General features: G+C 48.0%; 1 protein-coding gene across 1 annotated transcript in view; it reads right to left on the minus strand.

The window, feature by feature from the left end:
* Positions 1-920: 920 nt before the first annotated feature.
* Positions 921-27,885, minus strand: part of smo (smoothened, frizzled class receptor) — a 129,191-nt gene continuing 102,226 nt past the window's right edge. The window contains exons 11-12 of the mRNA XM_065432057.2: positions 10,747-10,890; positions 921-3,422 (exon numbers count right to left, since the gene is read on the minus strand). Of these exons, the coding sequence (XP_065288129.1) occupies positions 1,465-3,422; positions 10,747-10,890 (2,102 nt within the window). The 3' untranslated portion in view covers positions 921-1,464. The remainder of the gene's footprint in view (positions 3,423-10,746; positions 10,891-27,885) is intronic.

The raw sequence follows: 27,885 nt of genomic DNA on the forward strand, positions 1-27,885 counted from the left end.
AGATGACCCCCCCACTTAAGATTTTCAAATTAAAAAGAAAGAAAGGACTTACAATGGTGTAAATACGGTAAGTATCCGGACAAGCTCCATAAACAATGATAACAAATGCAAGTGTTCAATTGAACCTGGACCAAAAAATGCTGCGAGATTAAGCTACAATTAAGCAACGGTCAGCACAATACAGTGAAATCTCGATACATAACGAACTTCAGGGGACTGCAGTAGAGTGTTCCGTTATTCTGGTAGATCGTTATAGTGAAAGCCCCAAAATTAACCATTCCACCCATCAACCCACCAGTTCATAACTGGTCACCATATAAGCTATCCATGAATATGTCGCTGTTGGCTATTGGCGCCCGCTGTTATTTTCCATAGATTCCGCTGCCACGCACCACTAAAGCAACACATAATAAGAATGATGCGTGCAAAACAGATGCCGACGCTGAGAAAACTACAGACAAAAAGGCAGCTCTGTGTCATTTCTAATGTGCAATGTTTCTTGCATTTTGTTTGTTTTTTACATTTCGTGGACACTGCAACTGTCTCGCTCTAGGTGCCCCAAACATCTGAACTATGTCAAAGCACAAGCGCGTAAATGAGATCTAGAAAGTGCAAAGTGCGACCGTGTGGCACCCCCGCGGGTACGGAGGTCACATTTCACCACCCGCATACCTAGTACGGCCGCAGAAAGAAGCGTGAAAAAGGCGTGTGCAGAAAGAAGGGTGAAAGAAGGAAAAGACGCGCCTGTGTTGCTAGGCGACACTTTTCTGGGCAGAGCAAGCGCTCGCAAAACCTGATGTGTTGTCACCTCCGCTTGCCCACATTCTTTTTTTCTCGGGCACCGTCTCAGGTTTTCTGAACCTATGCACTGCTATGTTCTCTCTGCGCCTTGTCATCCGCTAGCCTACTGTTTCTGCTGCCGTGAAGGATACACAGAAATCTAAGAATGCCCAAATTTAGAAATATTAGTTCGTAGTTCTGAGGCATTGTTAACATTACAGGAAAACTGAATAATGATTGTTATTCTGAAAAGTTCGGTATTCTGAAGTTCGTAGTATTGAAACATTTTTACATTGAAACTATAAGAAGTCAGCAGGGGATTTCTGAAAAGTTTGTTAATGTGGTGTTCGTAGTACCAGGGTTTTACTGTATACTTATTTTCTCAAGCTGTTTGAGTAAAAATGCAAGTCACTGTAACAAAAATTAAACTGCACTGCAACTCTTTGTCGGGTATATTTTATGGTGTTCAACAGACGGCGCAGTATGTAAAGCCACCAATGTCTCAGTAAATTTATAACTACACAACAATCAACGTGTGTCTGGTAACCACATGGCAGCCACTGTTCTTGAAGCTGCACAACACTGACAACTGTTTTCCTTCTTGAGCAGGCAGGAACGAAGACATGATAAATCTGTGAAGATGCAACAAAATATGGGCAGGCAGAGTCTGGCACAATCGAAAAGTCACCTAGACACAAACCCTGGCTCTGTCAGTCCCTGCGGGCCGAGATTCTGCTGTTGTGATGAAGATGGACCCTCACAACATCCACTGAAAGGAGGATGCTGAAAAGGCGGTGGTGTTGCAAGGTGGTCACTGGTGAACTGCTCCTGTGGTTGTGCAACAGCTGTGTGACACTGTTCTGGACATTGTGTTGTACAGCCATTTCCACTGAAGCTCTGCGGCTCGTCTTCTGCACCGTTGCTTTCCACAGGCGCAAAGAGGTATGTGTGACAGCTGTGTGGCCCATCTGAATTTGAGTGGCCCGATGTGGTTGAGTCCAAAGTGTTGGGCTCAGTGCTTCCGGATGCTAGTCCGGTACAGTACTGGTCCATGCATAGAGCTCCTTGCTGGTAGCCACTGTTGGACCCGTGCAGGTATGATGATGCATGTGATGGAGCGTGCAACAGCACCTCAGGACCGTACAGTGGACACGAACAATGCTGGAGCCCTTGATGTACCTGCTGATGGCAGGGAGGCCATGACACTTGAGTGTTAAGGTTGCTGTGTTGAGTATTGTTGCTACCACAAGGGTCATGGAGGGCAACGGCTTGGTAGTCTTCACAACATCTTGGTGACACACTCTCTCTCTGCTTCTGGACCAGAGGTGACAATGCAGACGGCGACTGAGTCACAGGTGGTGACACAGAACTGAACCTGTGCAACGGCGTGTTAGTCTTTGACGCCTGTGATGAGAGCTTTGGCTGTTGTCCAGGCGGAGATTTGGATACTCTCGCCTTGGACAGCACCGATGCGTTGGACCACCTTGACTGGCCAGACTTGATTTCCCGCATCTCGATTGTCTCTGGCTGTTGTTGCATGGCAGCTGGCCTGTCACTCTGTGCCTTCCTCAAGGGAGTTGGTGTCAGGAGAGTCTCCTGTTTCCGTTCAGTCTGCGTCTCCTGGTGTGTCTGAGGTCGTGATGGTGAAGCCATTGCTGCTGCTGCAAGCACTCTCTCACGCTCTTCCACTGCACGCTGGGCTGACAGCATGTGAGGACTGCGTATGCCAGCATCCGTGAAGTCCGAATCTGATGTTATGATTGGTATGAAGCCAGTCTCGCTGGAACTGTCTGGCATCGGATGCAATGGAATGAGCGGCACATGTGCAGGATCCAGTTCGGGGTACGATGCAAAACCCTGACCATACGGGTAGAGACTGGGAGGGTAGAAAGGAAAGCCTGGGTAGCCAAATGGCGCGGGATAGCCAAAAGGTGGCAGGGTGGCTTCGGGTGGAGGGTGTCCCGGCAAGCGGAGGCCATTCAGATAGCTCAAGTAGGCGGCGTAAGGATTGGCTGCAGCCAGAGCAGGGTAGCCCGGAAGAATGCCAGGCATTTGAGGAGCTGCTGGGTTGGGTTGGCTTGTCTGAGCTGTGGCAGAAGTCCCATTTGTTGCCACAGTTGAGTTGATGCTTTCCGCAGTGTTAGATGGTGCAGTGATACTATTCCGCATAGACATGCGTGTAGACCCTGATTCAGACATGCCATGGGTGAATGGTGGGTTGATTAGTAGCTCACTGCGCCTCTGTGTGATGACAGATGGCCTCAGCAGAGACAAATGGTTTTGGGAGAGCACACTGCCAGGGTTTAGGTCTCCGGTGCTTGTGGCCCGAGCCACTGACGCTGGTTTGGAAATAGTCGATGCGCCGTGCAGGCCACGTTGAAGCGACGACGTTGCTGCGGCCACCAGGCTTTGCATTGACGAGTCGCTGCCACGCCTGATGGGTGCCGAGTGTGGAAAAGGCGAGGGTCGGTGCAGAGCTGCCATGTGCAAGAGTCGTTCACGCTCACGTCGTGTCTTCCGGCGTTGATGGCGTGCAATAGCTCGTTGTGCTGCAAGCCACTGCTGCTCCGCTGCCACCTGGTAGCTCATCTGTGAGTCAAGAGACTGGCGTCGCACACTCAACGACAGCTGCCGGCTCACATCTGCATCAGGAGAAGAAACAAGATTCAACAGGCTGTAGACATTGCAGCGAATGGCATTGCACAGTAAATTAAGCTTTCCAAGTCCATGCACCTAGTGCTTCTGTTTGACTTATCCAGTGAATAAGAAACTTGACAGAATAAACATCCAACACATTCTGTGAATGAATGAATGTGTGTTGTTTAGTGGCGCAAGGGCCAGGTGTGGCCAAAGAGCGCCATGACTTATAATGTTGGGTTAAGCGCTGATTTGCGAGTGGCGATGGTGGGATGTAGCATGGCTGTAAAGTGGCCTAAAATCAATCCGTATCATAGAAGCGTAAAATGATATATGGAATAAAATTATTACAGTGATATATGTAGTTGTCTATGGAGATAGTATGCATGATAAATGAACATGGATGGAACCAGCTATTGTGCAAGCAGCACGTGTCTTTACATCAATGGCATAGGCACTCTGTACACAATGCTTGTGTTCATTCTGAAACAAATAATGGTGAATTCATGATTGCTTCTGTGCACTAATGCCAAATAATATGACATCTTAAAGGGTGTGCATCTTACATAGCAAGACTTTCTTGAACCCATAATCTACCTTTACAAATGGTGCTGTTCAAGAGAAGAAGCCTGCAAATATGTTCATTTTGCAAGTCTCCTGCCAACCAAGCATTGAAATAGCAATTTAAATAAGTGACTTATGTAGAGATTTTCAAAGCACGAAACGTTTAATTTAGTTAGATAAAAGAATCTCTATTATCACAGAACAAGCAATTAATACTTAAAACTTGTTATCATTTTACATCATGAAACTTAAAAAAAATTAAAGTATGAGGTTTTACGTGCCAAAACCACCATCTGAGTATGAGGCACGCAGTAGTGGGGGACTCCGGAAATTTGGACCACCTGGGGTTCTTTAACATGCACTTAAATCTAAGTACACAGGTGTTTTTGCATTTCACCGCCGTCAAAATGTGGCCGCGGTGGCCGGGATCCGATTCCGTGACCTCCTGCTTAGCAGCCCAACACCATAGCCACAAAGCAACCATGGCGGGTCATCAACAAACTTTAGTTGGTTTCGATGCATGCAGCAATGGACTGGTTAGGTTATTTTGACAAACCTTGCAGTATTGCCGAGTGTGTAGGATCACAAATGCAATCGTACTAAATCATCACAATCAACAGGATGTCTTCTTTTCCTTTCTGCATGAGCAGACGAATACTGTACAAACTACTATCATTTTATGTGCCAAAGATAGGCATCACACAAGAAAGATCACGATTATTTTAATTATAAGTTACTCTCTCTCAGTCGTTCCACTAAAAATAATCCTGCTTATAAAATTTTTATACAGTGGAACCTCGTTCGTACTATTTTGCAAAGATGCGAGCAAAAGTGAAATAACTGGGAAAATGTACAATCCAAATTAACTAAGAATTTGGCAGACTCAACAGTAGTTGACATCTACGTAATGCGAAGCGTCGCACGAATCGTTGCGCCACTAGACCCTGACGTGCGTGCGTAGTGCTGTTGGGGCTCCGGCGGCCCGAGAGATGGCAACGGGAAACCGAAACTAAATCAAGCAGGTGGGCGATGCCGGAGCGAAACATGATGCTCACATCGCGCCGCACAGGACGGCAGTGCATTTGGCTTATTGCCTGCTAATAGCGTGCAGTATGCTTCCAATGGCACTACGCCCCACGTGATTCATTAGCACTCGCAACGGCGAAGGCCTCGTAATTACTTCTCGAGTTCGGCAGTGGTGCAAGACCTGTGCCTTCATGCAAACATGCGCTTCAGTTCTGCACGCACATCCCAATTAATTTTTCGCCAGTGAGCACGGTATAGTAGCTCTTCATCCTCGACAGCATCTGTCGTGCTTGACATTGCGTGCGCATTGCACTGAGTCAAAACAAAACTACTGCTTGCCACAACCACTGTGGACGAAACCACGGTCGCTATTGACACGATCACGGATGGTGACCACACAGTTCTGGAAGCATGCGGCCAACGCACGAGTCAAAACGAAATTACTCTTTTCCACAACTGCTGCAGACAAAACCATAATCTCTATCGGCACGATATGCTGACCATGCAGTTCTGAAAGCCTAAGACCAACGTGCACTGATTCAAACGAAACTATATATACCATTTGCCGCAACTTCTGCGGACGAAACTATGGTCACTATTGACACAATCATGGAGGACGATCACACAGTTCCAAAAGTATACGACCAATGCCCACTGAGTCAATGCGAATCTACTGTTTGCCACAACCGCTGCAGAGAAAACCATAATCGCTATTGGCACGATATGCTTACCATGCAGTTTTGAAAGCCAGTGACCAACACGCACAGTTTCAGAACGAAACTATATATACCGTTTGCCACAACTTCTGCGGACGAAACTACGGTCGCTATTGACACAATCACAAAGAACAATCGCACAGTTCCAAAAGTATGCGGCCAATTGAGTCAAAGTGCAACCGTTGCTGAAGAGACCGTTATCGATGCAGTCATGGATGGCGACGACGCAGTTCTGAAAGCACACCGCCAAGGCGTCATTATGCACAGCAGTAAACACAAGAATAAGGATTATATAAGGCTATACAAATAAATAAATAAATAAATAAATAGGCAGGAAGCATTTGTTCCTCACATTCCCATGCGATTTCCTATGATGCAGTGGGGTCCAGTAATGTGGACCCCAGCGCTTTGCTTGGACGCTAGCGCCACTTCTGTTTTCAGACCTAACTCAGCTCACTTCAGATCGAAACATGCGTTAGGCGATCGTGTGAGGCAAAATTCTAATATAGATTACATGGTGGCTGGTTTCCTGAAGGTTTCCTGGGGCTGGTTTCACCACTCCCCAACCGGGGAGTGTTGACATTTCATAAGCCATCACCGCCCTTTACTGCCGTCAGTAAAATGGCACCCAAAAGATGCCGCTACAGTTTCTTGTGCAAAACGCAAACGTGCGGCCATGAACAAACCAAGCCAAGGCAGAGCCCTGCATTTACCAGTGTAGCTGCTCTTGGTCAAGTGACGTAGACTGTTCGGGCATTGCCCAACTTTACATGGACTTGACATTCTCTGCTACTTGCAGTTTGTGCAATTTTCACGAGCCAACAAAAGGAGCGCTGCACTACGCGATAACAAAACTACCGAAACACGAAAACACAGGCAACACAGAGCCAAGCAAAAACGAAGGATTTCAACCGCCGACGTCGTTGTCAAGGGTAGTATCAGTGAGCTCTTTTTTCTCAATATCAAATAGAACTCTACAAATAGCATCTTCTTCCATCTTATAATGCAATGATCTTATTATTACAAGTAGTTGAGCACTAGTGAAAAAATTATATTGAGGAGTGCCTATGTTATCGGGCTAGTAATTGATTGTCCAGGGGGAGTCTCAAATCATGTCCTGCATTTGCCTCAATTTCTCTATGACTAAAGCTCTGTTTGCAATATGATGCCTCAGATGTTCTCGAGCATTAATCTATCATTTTAGCTTGACTTAATATTTGCCTTTAGTGTCTCTTTAAAGGTGCCCTGAACCACACCTCCGTCTTGGTGAAAAACACTCTGCTGTGAACATCTCCGGCAAATTTTGCAGCTGTGCACGGTCCTGGCATGCAGCTAGTCCTGTCGACTGCTTCTACCATGGATCTTACCGGACAATACCGTATTGGCTGACAAATTCATGGTAGTGGTCACCCCAACCATCGCAGCAATGACATAGTCTCCAGGTGACAATACAACTGTCTTGCAAACCCTCCCGTGCTCTTTGGCAGTGCAATCTCTGCCCGACTCCTTGTATGAGTGCCTGAAACGCAACATTTGTGCAGCAGAACACTGCCACACGTCATCTCGTCGCCGATGCAGCCACAGTTCCAGCAAATCAAGATGCACAGGCACCCACCATGAAACATCACCTACAACACCTCGCACCCCCCGCCATTTTGGAAACGACACTCACCACAGTTGGCGTCCCTGCACTTGGCAGGGAAGCAGGCCGGCCAACCTCTAACAGCGACGAGCGGTCCAGCCAAACACACAAGTTGCCTTTTCTACGTGATGGACAAAGTTACGAAACAACAGTTCTTAGTCGACACAGGAGCTGACGTAAGCATTATTCCCGCCCAACACCCTAACCAAAAAGCGACACCTGTGCTGTTTTTGCAAGCTGTCAATGGCACCAGCATTCCACTGAATTTTCCTGGTTGCAGACATCTGTCGTGTACTCACTGGAACAGACTTCTTGCACAACTACGGACTCTTTGTCGACGTCCGACAACGCCATCTCATCGACTCCATCACCCAGCTGTCCATTCCAGGTGTACCAGCAACAAGCACATTGCCAATCGCGCCTATTTCTGCCATGTTGGATGAACCATTCACCGAGCTTCTAGGCAAGTTTCCCACTTTGACCCACCTGCTGGACTGGACGCAATCGGTTCAACATGACGTGTGCCATCACATTGCCACCTGCAGCCCACCAGTCTATTTCTGAACCCAGCATTTCAATATCGCTCACGCAGAGTTCGAACATACGCTGCAACTTGGCATCATCTGTCCTTCCTCCAGTAATTGGGTATTGCCACTTCACAAGGTGCCTAAGAAGACTGGAGACTGGCACCCATGCAGCGAATACTGGGTGCTAAACAACACTGCAGTTCCTGCTCGCTAATCTCTCCCAAACATTCAGGACTTCACGACAGCGTTGCACAGTGGCACAATCTTTTCTAAGCTTGATCTCGTTCGTACTTATCATCAACTACCAGTCGCTGCAGAAGCCATTCCCAAGACAGGCATCACCACACTGTTCAGTCTTTTACAGCGAAGCTGTCTATGGCTAGGGTTCCGTGCATTTTTGTTCTGCATATGCAAAAACCGTGGGCTGATCTCGTAGATAGTGCAATACTGGGCCGACCCGCGGCACAAGTGAAGACTTCAAGCACTCCGCCAACTTGCACATATGTTTAATGTCTTGGGTCCAAATAGAATCCGTATGAGACATTAAGCGGATAAGACCAGACAGTACAACAATGTTCCGTCATATCAAGGGCACATTCCAGCCAACATTCTGAGTTGCGTCAATGCCATTTCCACATTGACACCAGAACCTTTCACCATCGATGTGGACTTACTCGCCAGTTAACAGCATGACGAAACTGAAATTTGTACCTTCCGGAATTCATCAACCTCCCTGAAATCGTAGGACATCGTTTTGACTCCAGATGGTACATCAGTTGTGTGTGACACTACTACCGGCACACCGCGACCATACGTTCCAGCCTTCCTTCGCAGACGTTTATTCGAAATTATGCACAACTTCTCACATCTTGAAATACGTACAACATAGAAGCTTCTTTCTAGTCGTTTTGTCTGACCTCAGCTAAGCGCACAAGTTCGCAAATGGGTTTGCTAATGTTTGTCGTGTCAGTGCTCCAAGATCCAGCGTCACCCTGATCCGCCTGACAAATCTTTTCTTCCACCAGATGCTCATTTTGACACGATGCACCTCAACCTCGTCAGCCCTGTTGCACCTTCGAAAGGTTACTGACACATACTGACATGCGTCGACAGCTACACACGGTGATCAGCAGGTTCATCCATATCTGACATCTTAACGCCCACTGTTACAGCAGCTTCCATATCTACATGGGTTGGAAATTTTGGCTGCCCATCCACAATAGTCACCGATTGCGGTCAGCAGTTCGACTCGGCACTTTTCAATGAGCTACTCGAACTTCTCGGAATGACTGTAGGTGGTGAGCAGTTGTGCGACATCTTTCACCGGCATCTCAAGCCCTCCTTTATGGCGCATGAATTGCTGGAGAAGTGTGTTCCACATTTGCCTCTTGTCTCACTTGGCATCAGAGCTGCACTCAAGAGCGACTTAGGTTACTCCTGTGCTGAGCTAGTCTGCGAAACTTACCTATGCCTTCCATGCGATTTCTGTACCGTGACCACCAGAACACCTATGCCATCACCTGCCGACTACGTTGCCAAACTGCAAGCTTTCTTCAGCCAGATATGCCCTATGCCTACACGTTCACAAGAAGCAAGGTCTCCATACATTTCTCCTATACCACCTCTGCTACCCACGTTTTCATCCGTAACTGTGCTGTGCGGAAGACTTTGCAGCCATACTACTCCCACTTGCAACCCACTTTGCCATAGCCCTCACAGCACGAATCATTGAAGAAGGAATGCAAACACTGCGAATGGTATGTTTGACTGCCGGTAACTCCGCTTCTGCTCAACGCATTGAAGAACTTTCTGCAGCAAAGTATTTCTGAAATAGTCTAATTTAATTTCAAATGCATTTCTCAACTTTGATAAACGGTGGTTCAGAGCCCCTTTTATTATAGATGCACGCACGCCATCTGCAGTCATAGTACGAGTGCCAAAGCATCTAATAATTGTACTGGCAGCCATTCAGAGCTGTCTCTGACGTTGCTGTGACCCAGAAATACAAGAGCAAAATTTCAAAAATTATCTGTCTGGTGGTCAATGCCACAAAAATCTCCAAATAAACGGGCAGCCCGAAAAAAAGTAATTGTGACAGTAAAATGGTTCATTTTTTTTAAAAGCCAGCACAGCAGAAAATTCCCTTAGGCTTTTCCTCGGTGTTGTGCTCCACTAAAATAAACTGTACTTGAAATTTCGTGATGGCAGAAGCAAAGGCTGCATTTCGCGTTCGCTCATCGTGCAGCCATACACGCATCGCTGGTCATCGTGAAGTACAGGTACTGCACGTGTAATCTTGACTCTGTGATTAACTGCCAGTCTGAGCTCTCCTGCATAAAATCAGTTTACAGCTTTACTGGCTTTATGCCCACACGCAAGCTTACAGTATTTTGTCCAGTCCACATGAACTTGGTAGTCGGCTTCTTTTTCCCTTCATGCACATGGCCGTAAGTCCAGACCATGCATGTGATTTCATGCCCAGTCACCAATCTGGTCTTGTGGTACAAAGAATTAAAAGGTGAACTTCTTGCAACAGCTTGGTGCTCACTGCACCCGCCGACTACCACATCACTCCGCCATGCCGTTTCATCACTGCGCCGCTTTGTCGGCAACCAAAGTGGTGGTTTGGTAGGAATGGTACTAAGTGCGGGATATGGTGATGGTAATGCCACTGCTGGCAAGACAGCTAGTGCCATCTAGTGGTGGCGTGGAAATTCACAAGCATGCCAAAATGCGAATGGAGCTTAATGAAACTTTTTTTTTTTCAAAATTTTAGCACTTTTATGTGGGTGCAGGATTTACACGAGTAAATGTGGTAGTTTAGCGTCACTATTATTTATTTTGCAGAACTTACCAGAAGTGGATGAGTAACGGCGAACTGGTGGAATTGCAGTTGGCCCTGCAACAGCACCTCGACGGTGCAGAAATCCTGGAAGTGCTGCAGCCCAAGTAGATGACAGGTCTTGCGATGTCACGCTGTTCATGTCCAGGTTCATTCCTGCACAAGAACAAGGTCCATGCTTGAACACCTCAATTGGAATTGAATTCTGGGGTTTTACAAACTAAAACCGCAATTTGATTATGAGGCACACCGTAGTGGGGGACTTTGGATTATTTTGATCGCCAGGGGATCTATAATGTGCCCCCAATGGCAAAGACACAGGTGTTTTTGCATTTTGCCCCCATCGAAATGTGGCTGTCGTGGATGGGATTTGATCCCGTAAACTTGTGCTTTGCAGCGCAACACCATAGATGCTATGCCACCACGGCAGGTAAACACTTGGATGACCTTCATGCAGGAAAGGAATTCCAGTAGGATTTCGCAGCCTCTTACGAAGTCCGCAGTAATAGGTACAGCGTCAAAAACACAAGAATGACAGAGGGGCAGACACCACAAGAGCTGAGCTTTCCATCCTCATTCTTTAGGAAGTCTTGCAGGATATTTCGCTGATCTTGCACAGCTTTATTACATACTCTGAATGAACGGAACCTTAAGGAACCAGGGAAATACATTCCGTTAATCAGAAGTTTCATTTACGGAGAGATTGAGCTCAAGGGTACACGATGCCCTTTCGAAAGGGGCAGATGCTCTATTGTCAATAGCGGATAATAGATTCGGCAGATCTGGTTAGAAAGCTTCTCGTTATAACGTTTATACTTTCACACAGACAATGACTAGAGCTAGCAGCATAAAATCTACCGTATTTACTCAATTTAATTGACCAAAAAAAGGAACAGAAGAACGCCCTCGATTGTAATGCACACCCGTTTGCCATGACCTCAAAATAGAAAAGTCCTTAACAGTACCGTGCACCTCATTCTTTCACACAGAAATAAAACTTTCTCTCATTCGGAAAAACAAAGATTTACTCCCAAAATACACTAAAGTTGCGATAAATAAAAAAAGTTGCAGTTTCGCTTGAAAGGCGAAGCAGAGATTGCGTCAGCAAATTAGTAGACAGCTATAAGAAAAGTAAGGATATTGTTTTATAGGCCATGTAAACTTTTAAACATTCACTTACTAAATTAACAAGTATGGTGTCACGTGCGCACAAGCAAACATGAACACGTCTCGCGCAATCACCACAGAAACTCTATCAGCGGCAGCAGGAGCAAGCGAATCATGGAGCGAATTGACCTTTGTGCGGCCTCTCGCTTCAACGCGAACTAAGCGACGAGAGCACAGCGCGGTACGCCTAGATGCGTAGACACTGTCTCCGTAGCAGATCGTTTTCAAGAGAGGCTCCGCGTGACAGCGACATACGTAGCAGCCGCTGTAGTAAAACGCATCGCCTGTTTGCGTCAGTCCCGCACACAAGTTTCAAGAACTCCAATATACCGTGATGCGGCCCAATTTCCGTCTCTGCACACGTGATCACTTTCCTTTGAATTACGGCATCGTAATGAAGTCTTTGCAGTTAGCATGTCCATGCTGACAGCGAAAATGCAGAAAACGAGAAGACGGATGGTGCAACACATGGAGGAAGCTATGGCAGCTAGGCTTGAAGCGCATATGAGGTGGCCATCTTGAAATGCTGATAGCGATATGGTAACGCAGATTTAGGGTCGTACTCTATTTTAACGCGCACGCAATTTTTGGACCCGTTTTATTGGAAAAAAGTGTGCGTTAGATTCAAGTAAATACGGTAATTACAAAAAAAAAAGTAAACAATTTAGAGAAAAAAAATGACGAAAATCTAATGACGGAAATCGGTGCAGTCACATGCATCGCAATGCGATTTTCACAGAGCTCATTTCACATGACTGCGATTTCAACAATGCGACTGGTGCGACGGCCGGGGTTGCTTAGTGCCAGGTTTTGTGGCACACACTGCATAATTTTTTTACTGTAATGAATAAAATGTGTATAATATTGTTGCCGTTTCTTTATTAGGAGCAAATAATATGCATGTTTTGTAATTTAACAATGTGTTGAAGTTAAGATTTGTTTTGGAGTGCGCAACGGCAGTTTCTGAAATTCAGTCCGATGAGACACGGCGCACGTAAACAGCTGTTCGCAGCTGGTTCAGCACTCTGTGTTATCTCATCTTCCTTCTATGACCCTTTCGTTCTACCTGCGCTACAATAATCTACAAGATGACCTATCAACAAGTTCCTATAGCTACCCTTGCCACATATTGTAGGGGTTGAAGGACGGACTCCGGGATGAAAACCAAACTTGGGAGGGATTTATTCTACATTATTTACAGAGAGGTGAGCGTCAATTAACAGTCGTACAGTCATTACGGGCCGGCAGCAACTCGGACGCTGCGGCCCGCGGCAAGAAGTTCGAGAGAGGTGAATCAGGGAATCAGGGCATATCCCAGAATGCTCAGGTCTCTCTGGAAGGCTTCTTATAAACCCTTCGAGCACTGTAAGTCACGTCATGTTTGACCAATGGGAGAGTCCGCTCCGATGACGCCACTTTCAGCCAATGGTAGGCGCCCGTGTCGCGGTGTCACACCTGGCGGCTCTCTGTGGTCTTGCCTCGCAGACTGGCAATGCACTTCGAACGAGGAGAAGGGGAGGGCTGCTCATGCTCCATTGTCGGAGGCCCACCTGCTAATCCCGGCGGCGCACGAACTTGTTGGCACGTGAACTTGTTGCCTTAAACTTGTTTGCTCGGCCGCTCCTCTGGAATGTGCTTTCCTGCTTCGGCATTCCTCAATTAGCTGTGCTGCGATTCGAAGTGGTTTGGGGAACTCGAAGTAATCGCAGGAAACAGCTCCATATCTAACAATATGCAGTATTCGGAATTTGGCTGCGGCTCATCATGTCAGCCCAACAAGATCGTTGCGCTACCCGTGTTCAGTGTCAACTTCCGGATAAATGATGCGTGTACATTGCTCGGGATTGCACATATGTGGTGCCTGCTCCTAGCCATATTCTTGCACTAAACACAACAACAAGCACCAACCCGAAAGCCCGTGTCTGCTCCTGAACGAAGCTGCAAATGATCTGTGTGATTACTGAACCTGGAATAGAAATTGTGTTGTGAAATTCAACCTTAGCGCTAGCCTGGCTCGTCCATCACGGTGCGTGTGCTGTGAATATATATATATATGGGAGTCTTCCCTGAATATTTCTAAAGGCACAAAAGCCGATGCATCAAATTTTTTTAGCAGTTACTGTCACTTTTGTAGAAACCTGTACGTTGTACAATCGCATTCTAGAAGACACGCTTCTCGTCCACTTTGTTCTCGCGCTAGTAGTATACTCTGAACTTCTAACAAGAAGACCATATTGCCACATTCTATATGGTCGCCGCGAGTATGTGCCAGGCGATGAAAACAACGCTGAAGTAGCACGCTGGTAGGAAAACAGAGACGACAATGACGTCACATTGACTGCTCTGAGAAAGTGCTTTTGTACGTCCTCTGCACCAGCTTTCCTGTCTCCTACTGGGCAGTGACATTGGTGGAGATGCTGGGTAGGATTGCCTCCTGCTTGGCACCCCTTCGCGGAGCCATACATTGAATGCGGAATCACCTTCGTTCGTCCAAACTCCTGTTCACCGGTACAGTCGCTGCCTGCTAGGCCTGACGCCAGAGTTCAACCCTTTGCAGGACCTTGCAGGAACGCGTCTACCTACTTTGCACTAACTCCATCGCAGGAGATGCTGCAGAATCCTAAGATCCTAGAAAGTTTCCATGGTGACACTTTTGAAGATGCCCAAGATTGGTTGGACCAATTCGAGTGTGTTGCCAGTTACAATGACTGGGGCTCCCAGCAAAAGCTGGCTGATGTCAATTTTGCTCTTCAAGACAGTGCCCAGACGTGGTTTGTGAACCGGGAGAGGAGTTTGACCACATGGGATGCCTTCCGCACCCAGCTGTTGGACACATTCACTAGTAGCGACAGAAAAGACAATGTACAATGCCTTCTTGAATCCCGTATTCAAAAACCAAACGAGAGTGTTGCCATGTTTGCAGAATATAAGGCCCACCTTTTCCCCAGAGCAGACCCTGAGGTGGCCGAAGAAAAGAAGTTGTGCTATTGCCTGAGCAAAGTGAAGGAGGAACTGTTTGCCGGACTCGCGAGGAATCTACTGACGACAGTGACCGAATTTACCAAGCAGGCTACCACTATTGAACGGGCACTAAAGCAACGGTACCGCCAATATGATCGCAAGAACTCACCGGTGAGTGCTTCAATTCTACCTGAGAACTGCGGCACATCTCTGTGTGAAGTTATTTGGCAGCTCGGGACTTCTCCTATGGCACCAGCGGTGGCCTGTCGCTGATATTGTTTGGGAGGAAGTTTGACAGGCCTTTCCATCGCCTGACTGGCAGGCGGTGCCGCGACGATTAACCTACGTGGAAGCTGTTTGTCATCCACCTCCCGCCACTTCGATGCTGCTGACACCGTCAAACACTACGACACAGCCATCACCGCCACCCACGACGCCCTATTTTCGACAGTCGATGGCTGTGCCTTGGTCTTATGGCGAATTCTCTGCCAGCTACCTGCTTCAAAAGACTGATTTGTTGTGCACCGCTGGCCGCCGGCCGCTATGCTTTCATTGCGGAAAAGCAGGACATGTTTACCGCATGTGCCACTACCACTCAGCTGGGTATCCAAGATTTCCCAACTGCAATTACCCTCTATTTGATGCTGCACGTACCTGTGACGGCAATTCTACAAACTTCCGGCCAGAAGATTCAACGCTGCCTTGATTGCGTTCCCCATCTCTGGCTCGTTACACCCCACCAACCTGCCGCGATTTTCCTGATGCTTCTAGGGGCAGGTCCCCTAGCCTGTACTGGGGAAACTAGAGGCAGCGACCTCCGGAAGTGAGGTTGCAAACCGTCAAGCTCTTTAAGAGCTCCCATTACTGCCGGTCGACGACTCCAACCATACCCCCTGTAACCGACGCCATCAGCGCCGATCTGGTCGTTCGCATTGACGGCCACCAAGTGGCCGCTTTCGTCGATACTGGTTCGCATTTTTCGATAGTAAGTCTAAAGCTGGCCGACAGGCTGAGAAAAGTGAAGGCGCCGTAGACGGGGCCCAACATCAGAACTGCCAGTGGCCAGTTGATGACACCGATTGGAAAATGCACAGCCAGAACAGTAATCTCCGGTTCAGCCTTCATCGCCACCCTCGTCATTCTCTTTGAGTGCTGCAAGGAACTTATATTGGGGATGGATTTTTTGAGAGAGTATGGTGCAGTGATTAATGTCTGCGACCTTGTCGTTATATTTTCTATGAGCCTGGACAACGTCGACCCCGCGGAACACCAGCGACCCCGCTTATGCATTGCAGACGACAACGTCACACTTCCACTGCAAAGCTGTTCCTTTGTGCCTGTAATCTGCGACAACTTGCACACCAGGACTGGCGTCACTGAACACGCAGACGCACTGGTATTGAGTCAAGGCGTTTTCATCACCAGGTTTGTAATCAATACACTCGACGGACATGCTGAACTCCTACTGACGAATTTTAGCAGGGCACGTCGACACATTGTTAAAGGCACGGCTGTTGCTTACTTTGACGAATTTACCCCAATACAAGACTGCCTCTCAGTGCAGCAGCATGCGGCGTCCACCGTGGCTATGCCTGCCCCTGTGGTTGATGTCAGTCCCACCTTATTGCCCGTTGAATGCAACAGCCTTCTTGAGCTCATCGATGACTTTAAGAGCTGCTTTTCATCCACGTCACGAGACAGCCAGATGCCGCTCACTAAGCACCGTATTGTCACCGAAGCCGACGCCAGACCAATTTGGCAGAATACTTACTGTGTAGCACCAAAAGAGCCAGAGGCAATACAAGCACAAGTGAAGACGATGCTTGAGCATGAGGTTATTCCATCATCTAAGAGTCCTTGGGCATTGCCAGTCATACTGGTGACAAAGAAGGACGGTAGCCTGCACTTCTGCATCGACTACTGAAAGCTCAACCAGATCACAAAGAACGACGTTTATCTGCTACTGTGTTTCGATGATTCACTGGACAGGCTCCGAAACGCACATTACTTTTTGTCGATGGACTTGAAAAGCGGCTACTGGCAAACAGAAGTTGATGAGAGAGACCGTGAGAAGACTGCTTTTGTGATGCCCAACAGACTTTATGAATTTCTTTATGAATTTCAGCTGCTTCCCTTCAGTTTGTGTTCTGTGCCAGGAACGTTTCAACGACTACTGGACACGGTACTCACAGGCCTCAAATGGCAAACCTGCCTGGTGTACCGTACTTACACGATGGTAAGTCAACCTATCTTTTTAAATGTGAAAATTTGAAGTGGGGGGGGGGTCGACTTCTAATCGAAACCAAAACATGGCACCACCAAAAAAAAAAATGAGACCAACGATATCAGGGGAGCTGCAACGTAGTTACGATTTTATGTTTGCTCTATGGCCCTACCTGTAACTATCACTATCCCGCGCATTTGTTTGTTTTTCAGATGGGTTTTTCAACATTCTTTAGAGTTTTACAGCTTACGCAACACTCATGGGGGTGTGTTGATAGTCGATGGAAGTGCTGCTGTTCCATTCGCGGTGTCGCCCCCAGAATAATGGAACTTGCAGGAAGTATCGATAGTTCATGGAAGAGCAGACGCCACTCACGTGTTTCTATTTCCCTGTAGCTCTTAGTTTGAAGCGTTCGACTCGATTGCCGGCTACGTGCTACTTCCATGCTTCCTCAGTTGTCATGAGTGCTCCAGGAGCACTAAACATTCGGCCCTCGTCCACAGCAGCATTTAAGAGGGCTGCCATCCTTGACGCCGAAGAAACAAATCGCTACGCAGCTGGCGGTAAGTTCGATGTTTCTGAATGGGTGGTGCGAGAGTGGTGACTGCAGCGAAGCAAAATTTTCACCTGTGGCGGCCAGCGAAGAATTTCCCACGGGCCGAAGTCGGGATGCTTTCCGGAGCTGTAGGTCAAGCTTGCGGAGTATGTCACTTAAATGCGTGATTGGTCCCTGCCAGTGAAGTGCGACATGGTCATGAAACAAGCCCGGATCTTCGCCTTTTAAGTGGCTGGCGGCAGAAGACCACGAACTTACGCCAACCGGACCTGTCAAAAGAGCCTCCCTGACAGCTGCGTGTGGTTGCGTGCATTTGGTGTGGGTTGCTGCTCCACAAGATGTCGTGGTGTGGTCATTTGCCAAATGTGGAATTTCTCAGGATGACGACGCGCTGTGGGACTGTAGCAGCGGTGACGATGGCAGCACTAGTGATGACGATGGCATAAATGAAGACGAGTAGTCCAGTGACCATGCCAGCTACTAATAAATTTTTGTTATGGAATGCACCCTCGCGTATGCTTTCTTTTTTTTTTTTTTCCGTCACGCGATATGGGAGGTCGACTTACATTTGAGTCGATTTACAATCGTGTTTTCTCTGCCACGTTCAAGGAACACTTACAGAGACTAAAGACGGTTTTTGAAGCAATAGGCTCAGCTGGTTTAACTTTGAAACCTGAAAAGTGCCATTTTGGTTTTGAAGAACTTCAATTCCTTGGTCACGTTGGCCGTGAAAGTGTCCGACCTGACCCTGATAAAATCTCTGCCATCACTAATTTCCCGACGTCATCCGATAAAAAGGCCGTGTGATATTTTCTGAGCCTTTGCGCCTACTACCGACAGTTTATTGTGGAATTTTTGCGCATCACATGGCCATTAACACATCTCACCAGACAAGATGTCCCCTTCGTGTGGGGTGAAGACCAGCAACGGGCATTTTACGACCTATGGCAATGGCTGCAGACGCCTCCTGTGCTTGCACACTTTGATGAAGACGCTCCGACAATTCTGCATACCAATGCAAGTAATGTTGGCCTTGGCGCAGTGCTTGTACAGCAGCAGGACGGCACCGAAAGAGCGACTGCTTACGCCAGCAGAATGCTATCAAGAACGGAGGCTAACTACTCCACTACAGAAAAGGAATGTCTCGCACTGGTATAGGCCGTCCTGAAATTTCGCCCCTATTTATATGGTCGGTGTTTCACTGTTATGAGTGATCATCAAGCACTTTGCTGGCCGACTAATTTAAAAGATCCAGCTGGTCGGCTTGTGCGCTGGAGTCTTCGCCTCCAGGAGTTTGACTTCACTGTTGTGTATGAATCGGGGAAATGACACATTGACGCCGACTGCCTTTCTTGGTCTCGTGTTGAGACTGCAGCACATGACGGTTATGACGTGGCTTTTCTAGGCATGCTACGTACTGTCGCCATTTCACGCCACCAACGTGAGGACACAGAACTGGTTCCTCTTATTTTTTACTTGGAGGGAAGAACCAGCAGCGTGCCGAGGTTATTCGCCAGGCCTTCATTTTGTTTTCGCCACAACATTCTCTATAAAAAAAAATTTTCACCTAGTGGCAGCAGCTACCTACTCGTCATTTCCGCATCCCTTTGCGACAAAGTCCTACATGCCTGTCACAATGAGCGAACTGCTGGTGACTTGGGCTATGCCCGCACAATCGCAAGGATTAAGCTAAAGTATTCCCCGCTGAGGCTTGCGGCGGTCGTAAAACATTACATCCAGACATGCCTGGATTGCCAGCGCCGCAAAGCCCTACCCAGCAAGCCCACTGGGCTGCTGCATCCTGTTCAGATACCGCAAGCGCCGTACGAGCAAATCGGCATACACCTTTTTGGTCCGTTTCCACTGTCTACTGCCGGAAATAGATGTATAATCGTTGTCACAGATTATCTTGCCAGATACGCCAAAACAGGTGCTATCTTATGGGGAACAGCAGCCGATTCAGCACGATTTTTGATCGAAGCCATCGTCCTAAGGCATGGCGCTCCTGCAGTGGTCATAACAGACAGAGGTACTGCATTCACAGCTGCCCTTCTGGATACCGTTTTTCGACTTAATAGTACCACTCGCCGAAAGACCACGGCTTATCATCCCTGAGCCAATGGGCTGACAAAATGCTTGAATAAGACTCTGGCAGACATGAGGAGTATGTACATCGACGCCGACCACAAGAACTGGGACGAGATTTTACCGTATGTTACACTAGCGTATAACATGGCTCGCCAAGAGACAACATGCGTGACACCTTTCAACCTCGTTTACTGCCGGGAAGTGACAACAATGTTGGATGGAATGCTGCCACGCAATTACGGTGACAACGAGACTGGTGCCAAGGAATTTATGCAATGCACAGAGGAAGCCAGGCAGCTTGCGCTTTTGCGTATCCAAGAACAACAGGACTACAATGCTAGACACTACAATCTTCGGCACAAACCCGTCACATACAACGTCGGTGACCAGGTGTGGGTCTGGAATTCTATTCGTTGATGGAGGTTATTTGAGAAACTTCTGCAAAGATACTTTGGGTTGTACACAGTTCTGCACTGCATCAGCGATATGAATTATGAAGTTGTCCCCGACAGTCATAACTGCCCCAAACGCCGGCGGCAACTGCCCGAGGTTGTGCACATGCTTCGTATGAAGCCATACTTTTGCTAATGACCTCCATTTTGCACCATCTGTGCACTGCCTGCGGAGGTTGGTGTATCGGGACGATGCCTTTTTTTTTCCAAAGGAGGGGCAAATGCCACAATCCTATATGGTGGCAGCGGGTATGTACCAGGCGATGAAAACGACACTGAAGTAGCGCGCGGGTGGGAAAACAGAGACGACAATGAGGTTGTGTTGACTGCTCTAATAAAGTGCTTTTGTACGTCCTCTACATTGGCTTTCCCGTCTCCTACTAGGCCGTGACAATATCAAAATGCGCTATCCATAATGCAGGAATGAAGGCCCACGGCAGGTGCACTTGCCATAGCGTTTTTCACCTTTCTGGTCAGCCTCACACGCCGCTCATGGTTAGCCTGTTTGTGGAAATAAATATTATTATTATATTTTATAATGTTATTAGATATTACAGTTCCTTCACTGTAATGTACAGCAATCATCCAAATTTCTTAAGCTAGTCATGCATTTAACCTGTATTAGATCAACATAGCTATGACATGCTTATGTGAGTTATTTTAAACTAGACTGCTCAGCCAGAGAAAGTACAAATGAAAGCCTCAACGTTTATTCCTATCTGGTATTCCTAAACAGATTATATTTGCAGAATTTTATGCCTGTTTGCATTGCCTGCAATTCAGTGCTCAAAGCTGGAACTGATTCCTTTCCTTGCTGTCGAAAGCATGAACACAATTAAGTTTTCTTTCTCCCTCTCATTAACAGCCATGGAATGAAACTGTTCACATTCATAAGTATCAGGATGCAAACATTCTGGAGTTTCTCCAGAGCATTTGTCCGCAACCTATAGTGTGCGTGTTTGTATCAAGTTCTGGTGTTGCAATCGCAGTGATGTACGCATTTTTTTAAATATGGTGCAACAAACTAATTTATTGAACTTTGTTTTCAAATCTACAAGATGTAGCCATGCAGTAACGACCACATTAATAAGTTCAAAGAACTGCAGATTCAGTGCACGTGTTGGAATCTATGCAAAGTAAAGTTTTTGTCAAGTGGTCAATTAAATGCTGTTAAAGTAACTGCGATACATACAATTGGTCTAATTTTCAACAATCCATTATGTCACATTTTGCAAGGTTTGTTTACGCACCGCATAGGTCACAACCTTAATGTCATGTATTGTTAATGCACTACAATGTTCAGAAACTATACCAAAATGCAAACGGCAGTTAATGTAGGTGCACACTGCGAAACATCAACATAGTGACGTTTGTTGAAGAAGGGATGGTGCGAGGTATATGCAGATGAATGAATGACATGTGCTTATGTACTTATTTATTTATATACCTCGCAGGCTGCACGGTAGGAGTATTAGGTGAGGGTGAATAAAAAAGTAGTTACAAAAGGTTTTATGTAGTCTTTTGTTACCAGTTTTTATGTAGCCTTCAAATCTGTTTTTTTTTTTCCGGTAAACGGTATAAATCGCCACGTTTTTACAATGAACCTTAGTTGGAAGTTAGCCCTCATCCATCTATAGTGTCATCCTGTTGATACTGCTTCATGCTATGCACCCTTGCAACATATATCTGTGTGTGTGTGTGTGTGTGTGTGTGTGTCTGTGTGTGTGTCTGTGTGTGTATGTGTACGTGCGTGCGTCCGCACGCATAGATTTGACGTGGTAGTTCTGCAGAAACCCACAAGGTGGAGAGAAGTAATTAATAAAGATAAAATCAGACATCCACCCGTTCGTAGCAATTACTACAAAGGAAACCCATACGGGTTCCTCGAAAGAAAAGCCTCACAATTGCCACACACTGGGATGAATTTTTCCTCAACTGTGGAGTTTTTTCATTCGAGCAAACTGTATGGGTTTCCTTTGTAGCAATTGCTATGAACGGGTGGATGTCTGATTTTCGCTTTATTAAGCACATAGACCTGGATGTCAAATTGGGGCCTTGGGCGGGGGGTATCATTCTCCTGTGCAGTCTCATGAATACAGTTGAACAAAAATATAATCGACAAGAACGAAGCGAAGACGCAAGGCGCTTCGTTCTTGTCTGTTGTCTATCTGTTGCGCTTTAGTTAATAATGAATACACACCAACTCGTCCAGTTTTCAGTTCTTATGTCGGGCTCATAAGCATGCTTGTGTCCTGGAATATCTGCATGACTATGTATCCTGTAATTTAATTTTTGGCCATGTGCTTGTAAGTCGCATGTCAATCTCCTGAATTTCCTGACAATCTTGTGCGATGTGCAGGCCCAGACAGTTTCTGGCGAATCCATGTAGGTGTGCAGAGTGTTGTAGTCTGCAAATGTGCGCTGAAAGTGCTGCTTTGATTGCTTTCAGTTTAGCTTTTCTAGGTGTAGGATGACCTGGAATGGAACTCACTTGTATGGGGTTTAATTTTATGTACAGTCATTACTGTTACACTGCTATTGCTGCATCAGTGTACTATATGTGCCTGATGTTTTCTTGCATCTTCATGATTAGCAACTGCCTTTGTGTGTTTGGCAGTTGCATATAGTCTCCTGGCCTAACTGTCTGCCGCTATATTGCACAGTATGGGCCTGTTGTGCTTCAAGTTCAGCTGCTCCTGAGGTTGTGTTTCTGAAGGGAGGGGTAGTCATTTTTGCATCTCATATGCTAGCTGGCATAGTATCTTGGGGCCAGGTTCTGAGCTCAGGAGGCAAAGAATTTGTGCTGCAGTCTGCAACTCTACTGTCTAGGTGCTTGTTTGTTTACTCATTCTCATAGGTCTTCAAGCATGGTAAAGTTGGAAAGACATGTCATTACCCAATGCCTGTATTTGGTGAGTTGCCTTTTTTATGCACTGCTGGCAACATTAATGAGGTGAGGATTGCATTTCCATGGCAGTGAGTCACAACCCGCTCATTCAGTGCACATCGCACTGAAACCAGTCAGCAGCGCCGACAGGCGTGCCTTCTCGTGCACCGACAAGCTGTCAGACAAAGGCAGCAGCGAGCAGTCCAAGCTGCTGCTTAACGGGGTGGTCGCCGGGGTAGCTGACACCTTGACCGCCGCAGCGCAACGCTTGTGAGAAAGCGGTTTTCACCGACTGTTTTCCGCCGTGCCAGCCAAGGGGCCAGTATTGGTGGTGGAGTTAGGGACATGAGCCAAGGGGGCAGTGCTACGTCTCCTCTCCTGCTGCTCTCGCGTGGCATCTGGCGTTTGAGGGGCCGCTGCGGCCAGCGGGAGTGCAGCAAAGGGTTGCAGGGAGTCGGAAGGGCCTGCCCTGTAGCCTCAGGGGCCAGTATTGGCGGCGCAATGAGGGACATGAGCCAAGGGGGCAGTGCTACGTCTCCTCTCCTCCTGCTCTCACGTGGCATCTGGCGTCTGAGGGGCCGCTGCGGCCAGCGGGAGTGCAGCAAAGGGTTGCAGGGAGTCAGAAGGGCCTGCCCTGTAGTCTCCGCTTGCGACATCAATCACGATACCCGTGCATGCGAGGAAGTCGCGTCCGAGAAACACAGGCACGAGAAGACCCGGGAGATACACAAAGCACTGACGGTGCGCGCGATTCTCCCAGTGCACAACCAACTGGTGCACAGAACCGCACGAGGTAGCAGTGTCGCTCGTGAGGTGAAAGGTGGTGTCGCAGGCTCTAATGCGGACAGAACGCTGGCGCAAATGAGCCATAACCTCCTTGCCGAACAGTGAGACTGAAGGCCCGCTATCCAGCAGCACCACAAACTGTCGACCAGCGATTGTAAGGGCGATAAAAGCCACTAGCGTTGGGAAGAGTCAGTTCCAGCACATCACATCATTAGAGTCAGGGGTTTCATTTCACCACCATGCGTTACTGCTGCTATAACCTCCTTGCCGAACAGTGAGACCGAAGGCCCGCTATCCAGCAGCACCACAAACTTTCGACCAGCGATTGTAAGGGCGATAAAAGCCACTAGCGTTGGGGAAGAGTCAGTTCCAGCGCATCACACCATTAGAGTCAGGGGTTTCATTTCACCACCATGCGTTACTGCTGTCGCCGCCAATGAGGGGAACTCACCAGCTCTTGCGTCGGGTGGTGCACTTTGCACGTTTGGACAATATGGCCGTGTTCATAACAAAGGTAGCAGACAACGCCTCGGTCTGACTGAGGGGCCCTGGACGCGTCTCGAGCGCTAGGTAGCTTCCGTGATTGGATTACCCCTCGTGCGCAAGGGCACGGGGTTCGCATTCTCGTTGGGCGTGCGGGGCAGAACAGCGCACCCGGACGTACGAGTACGGATCGAGAGCGCAGCCAGAAAGGCTATGTGCATCTCTGTGTTCTCTCATGGCTGAGGCTGCCTCGTATTTTGGGGAATTACGGGGTGACGTGTCACCACCAGACCACGCGCAACGGGATTCGAGAGAGGAGGACGGCGGTGGTGGCAGGCTTTCGCTGCCAGTATGTCGCCCTGAATCCGCTTCACATCGGAGGTCAACTTGTTTAGGTTACGATAACGGGCTCTCTGCAGGTAAGCGGCGAAGGTTTGATGGGCTTGACGAATGGCCCACTCTACCTTCTCGGCGTCAGATGCCAAAGGGTCAGCAAGAAGATAGAGCTCCTGCATAGCCCTGACATACTTGAGCAGAGATTTGTTGGCGTGTTGGGTGCCATGCTCTAGCTCGCGATGCGGAAAAGCATCCTGAACTCCTCCATCGAACGAGCTTGGTGGCCGACAAGGCAGAACCACCGTGCCGTGTGGGCTGTTAGTGAGACGGGCAATACAGTGCTTAGCATTACGCTGTCGTCCAGCGGCATTGCCTGTAAATAGCAGTTCAGCGCCTCGAGGTACTCCATAGCACTCATGTGGTCCGAATAACCGCCATACTCAGGGAGAGGTACCTGTAGGCCGCTTGGCATGCCTGGCTGGGGGGACAGGAGGTCTCCCTTTAGAGCATTAGGCTCTAAAGGGAGACCCCCTGTGGGGGCATCTCCAGCTTCTCCAAGCCCTGGTGAAATCGGAGGAGCGCCGCTTCGACCAGGGCTTGGAGAAGCTGTGCGGCTACGGTGTGCAGCGGTGTTTGCACCGGACCAGGCGCGGTGGTCTGAGAAGGGTCAACCTGCGGCTACTCTCCCAAATGCACACCTGACCCTGAGGGGCCAGTAAACGGCAGAGAGGAGAGCTGGGTTGCTACTCCAACAGGTGCACGAGGCCTCACACGACCGGCGAACGGATCGACGGTGGTGCGAGGTGGCTCCCTCACGTTGAAAATGTTGCCTAGCTGCGCATGAGGCAAGCGGTACTCGGAAAGCGTGGCGACATTGTTGGCTGAGCAGGGTGGCTCAAGCACGACAATGCCTACAAGCTGCGCTCGGGACAAGGAGAGGCCAGCGAGTGATTTTGCACCAACAGCGAGGCAGAGAGGCTCTGCTGCGATGCACCGGACATCGAACTGCGCTCAGGACAAAGAGGGGCCAGCGAGCCAGCTCGCATCTACGGCAGCACTGCTCTGCAGCAAATTCATACGAGAAAGGTGCTCGGGACAAAGAGATGCCGGCGAGAGAGTTTGTGCCAGCACCTAAGCAGGGTGGCTCCGATACAGCACATGGGGTATTCAACTGTGCTCGGGTCGAAAAGGAGCCAGCAAGTGGGAACAGCATGTCGGAGGAGCTAGTAGTCACCTGCTCTGTGCACGTCTCAAACAGTTGAGGAAACCCAAAATTGGCAAGGCTAAGACTAGGGTACACATCCGAGCGGTCGACATCACCAAGGGGCTGTCCAAAGAAGGGATCGCTCCCAGTGGCAGAAAGCAGAGGGTCGCTGAGGCGAACGTACCTCATGCTGTTGGTGTCGTCCACGTCAAAGGACATTAAGTCCGTAGCCAGGGGAACAAGCATAAGGGCCGTGAAGGGGCCTGCTCTGATGCCATGCTGAAACCGAGTTGGGCGCCAGTTATGTGAAGATGGGTTTGCACAAGGCTCACCCTACGAGCGACGGTCAGGAAAGGGCACGACACTCCTCAACTCCACAACGCACAAAGGTGCTACGGCAGGGTTCGTCGACTCTCCAACACGGCGCAGAGATGGCTCCAGAGTCAGGTCGCCAACAAATGCGGGTTTATTCACCCAACATACAGCACAGTGCGACAGTCACGGTGCTTACGGGCAAAGGCTCACCCCAAGACCGATCGAGTACGTGTGCTCGCTGTGCTAGGGCTAACCGGTAAGCTGTCCACCAAGCTTGAGAACGAGAAGCCGCGGGAGCAAAGGTCCCATGTAGCAAACTCGTTGCCGGCCGGCGAGAATAATAATAATAATAATAATAATAATAATAATAATAATAATAATAATAATAATAATAATAATAATAATCGGCAGCCTGTTTTATCTCCACTACAGGACGAAGGCCTCTCCCTGCGATCTCCAATTACCCCTGCTCTGTGCCAATCGATTTCAACTAGCGCCCCCGAATTTCGTCATTTCATCGCTCCACCTAGTCTTTTGTCGTCCTCGATTGCATTTTCCTTGTCTTGGTACCCATTCTGTAACCCTAATGGTCCAATGGTTATCTAACCGACGTATTACATGACCTGCCCAGCTCCATTCTTTCCTCTTGATGTCAGTTAGAATATTGTCTATACCCCTTTGCTCTCTGATCCAAACCGTTCTCTTTCTGTCTCTTAACGTTATGCCTAGCAATCTTCGATCCAATGTTCATTGCACGGTCCTTAACTTGTTGTCAAGCTTCTTTGTCAGTCTTCAAGTCTCTGCCCCATATGTCAGCACTGCTAAAATGCACTGATTGTACACTTTCCTTTTCAATGATAATGGCAAGCTTCCAGTCAGAAGCTGGCAATGTCTGCCGTATGCGATCCAGCCCATTTTTATTCTGTGAATTTCCTTCTCATGATCAGGGTTCCCTGTGATTAATTGACCTAGGTAAACATACTCCTTCACAGACTCTAGAGGCCGACTGGCAATCCTGAACACTTGTTCCTTTGCCTGGCTATTTATCATTATCTTGGTCTGCTGCATATTAATCTTCAACCCAACTCTTACACTCTCTCTGTTAAGGTTCTCAATCATTTGTTGTAACTCATCTGCATTCTTGCTGAATAGAACAACGTCAGCGGCAAACCGTAGGTTGCTGAAATATTCGCCATCGATCATCGATCCTTACTCCTAAGCCTTCCCAGTTTAATATCTTCAATACTTCTTCCAAGCACGTAGTGAATAGCATTGGAGAGATTGTGTCTCCCTGTCTGACCCCTTTCTTTGTAGGTATCTTCCTGCTTTTCTTGTGTAGAAATATGAAAGCTGTTGAACCTCTGTAGATATTTTCCAAGGTATTTACGTAAGCGTTCTGTACTCTTTGATTACGTAATGCCTCTATGACTGCTGGTATTGCACTGAATGAAATGCCTTTTCGTAATCTATGAAAGCCATATAGAGAGGCTTATTGTACTCTGCGGATTTTTCGATAACCTCATTAATGGCCTGTGAGCATCCGCCGCGGCCATAAAGTGCTCAGCGGAAGAGAGCTCGGGTGGAGAGGGTGCCCGGGGGCCCCCACTTGGGAGGCCAATCAGGGTGCGTCCCGGTGACACTTGCTCATGTGGTGATTTGAGCCGGGGAGAGAGAAGCATGGTTTGAGTCAAA

This window comes from Dermacentor albipictus, chromosome 3 (assembly GCF_038994185.2).
Source record: "Dermacentor albipictus isolate Rhodes 1998 colony chromosome 3, USDA_Dalb.pri_finalv2, whole genome shotgun sequence".
Classification (NCBI taxonomy): domain Eukaryota; kingdom Metazoa; phylum Arthropoda; class Arachnida; order Ixodida; family Ixodidae; genus Dermacentor; species Dermacentor albipictus.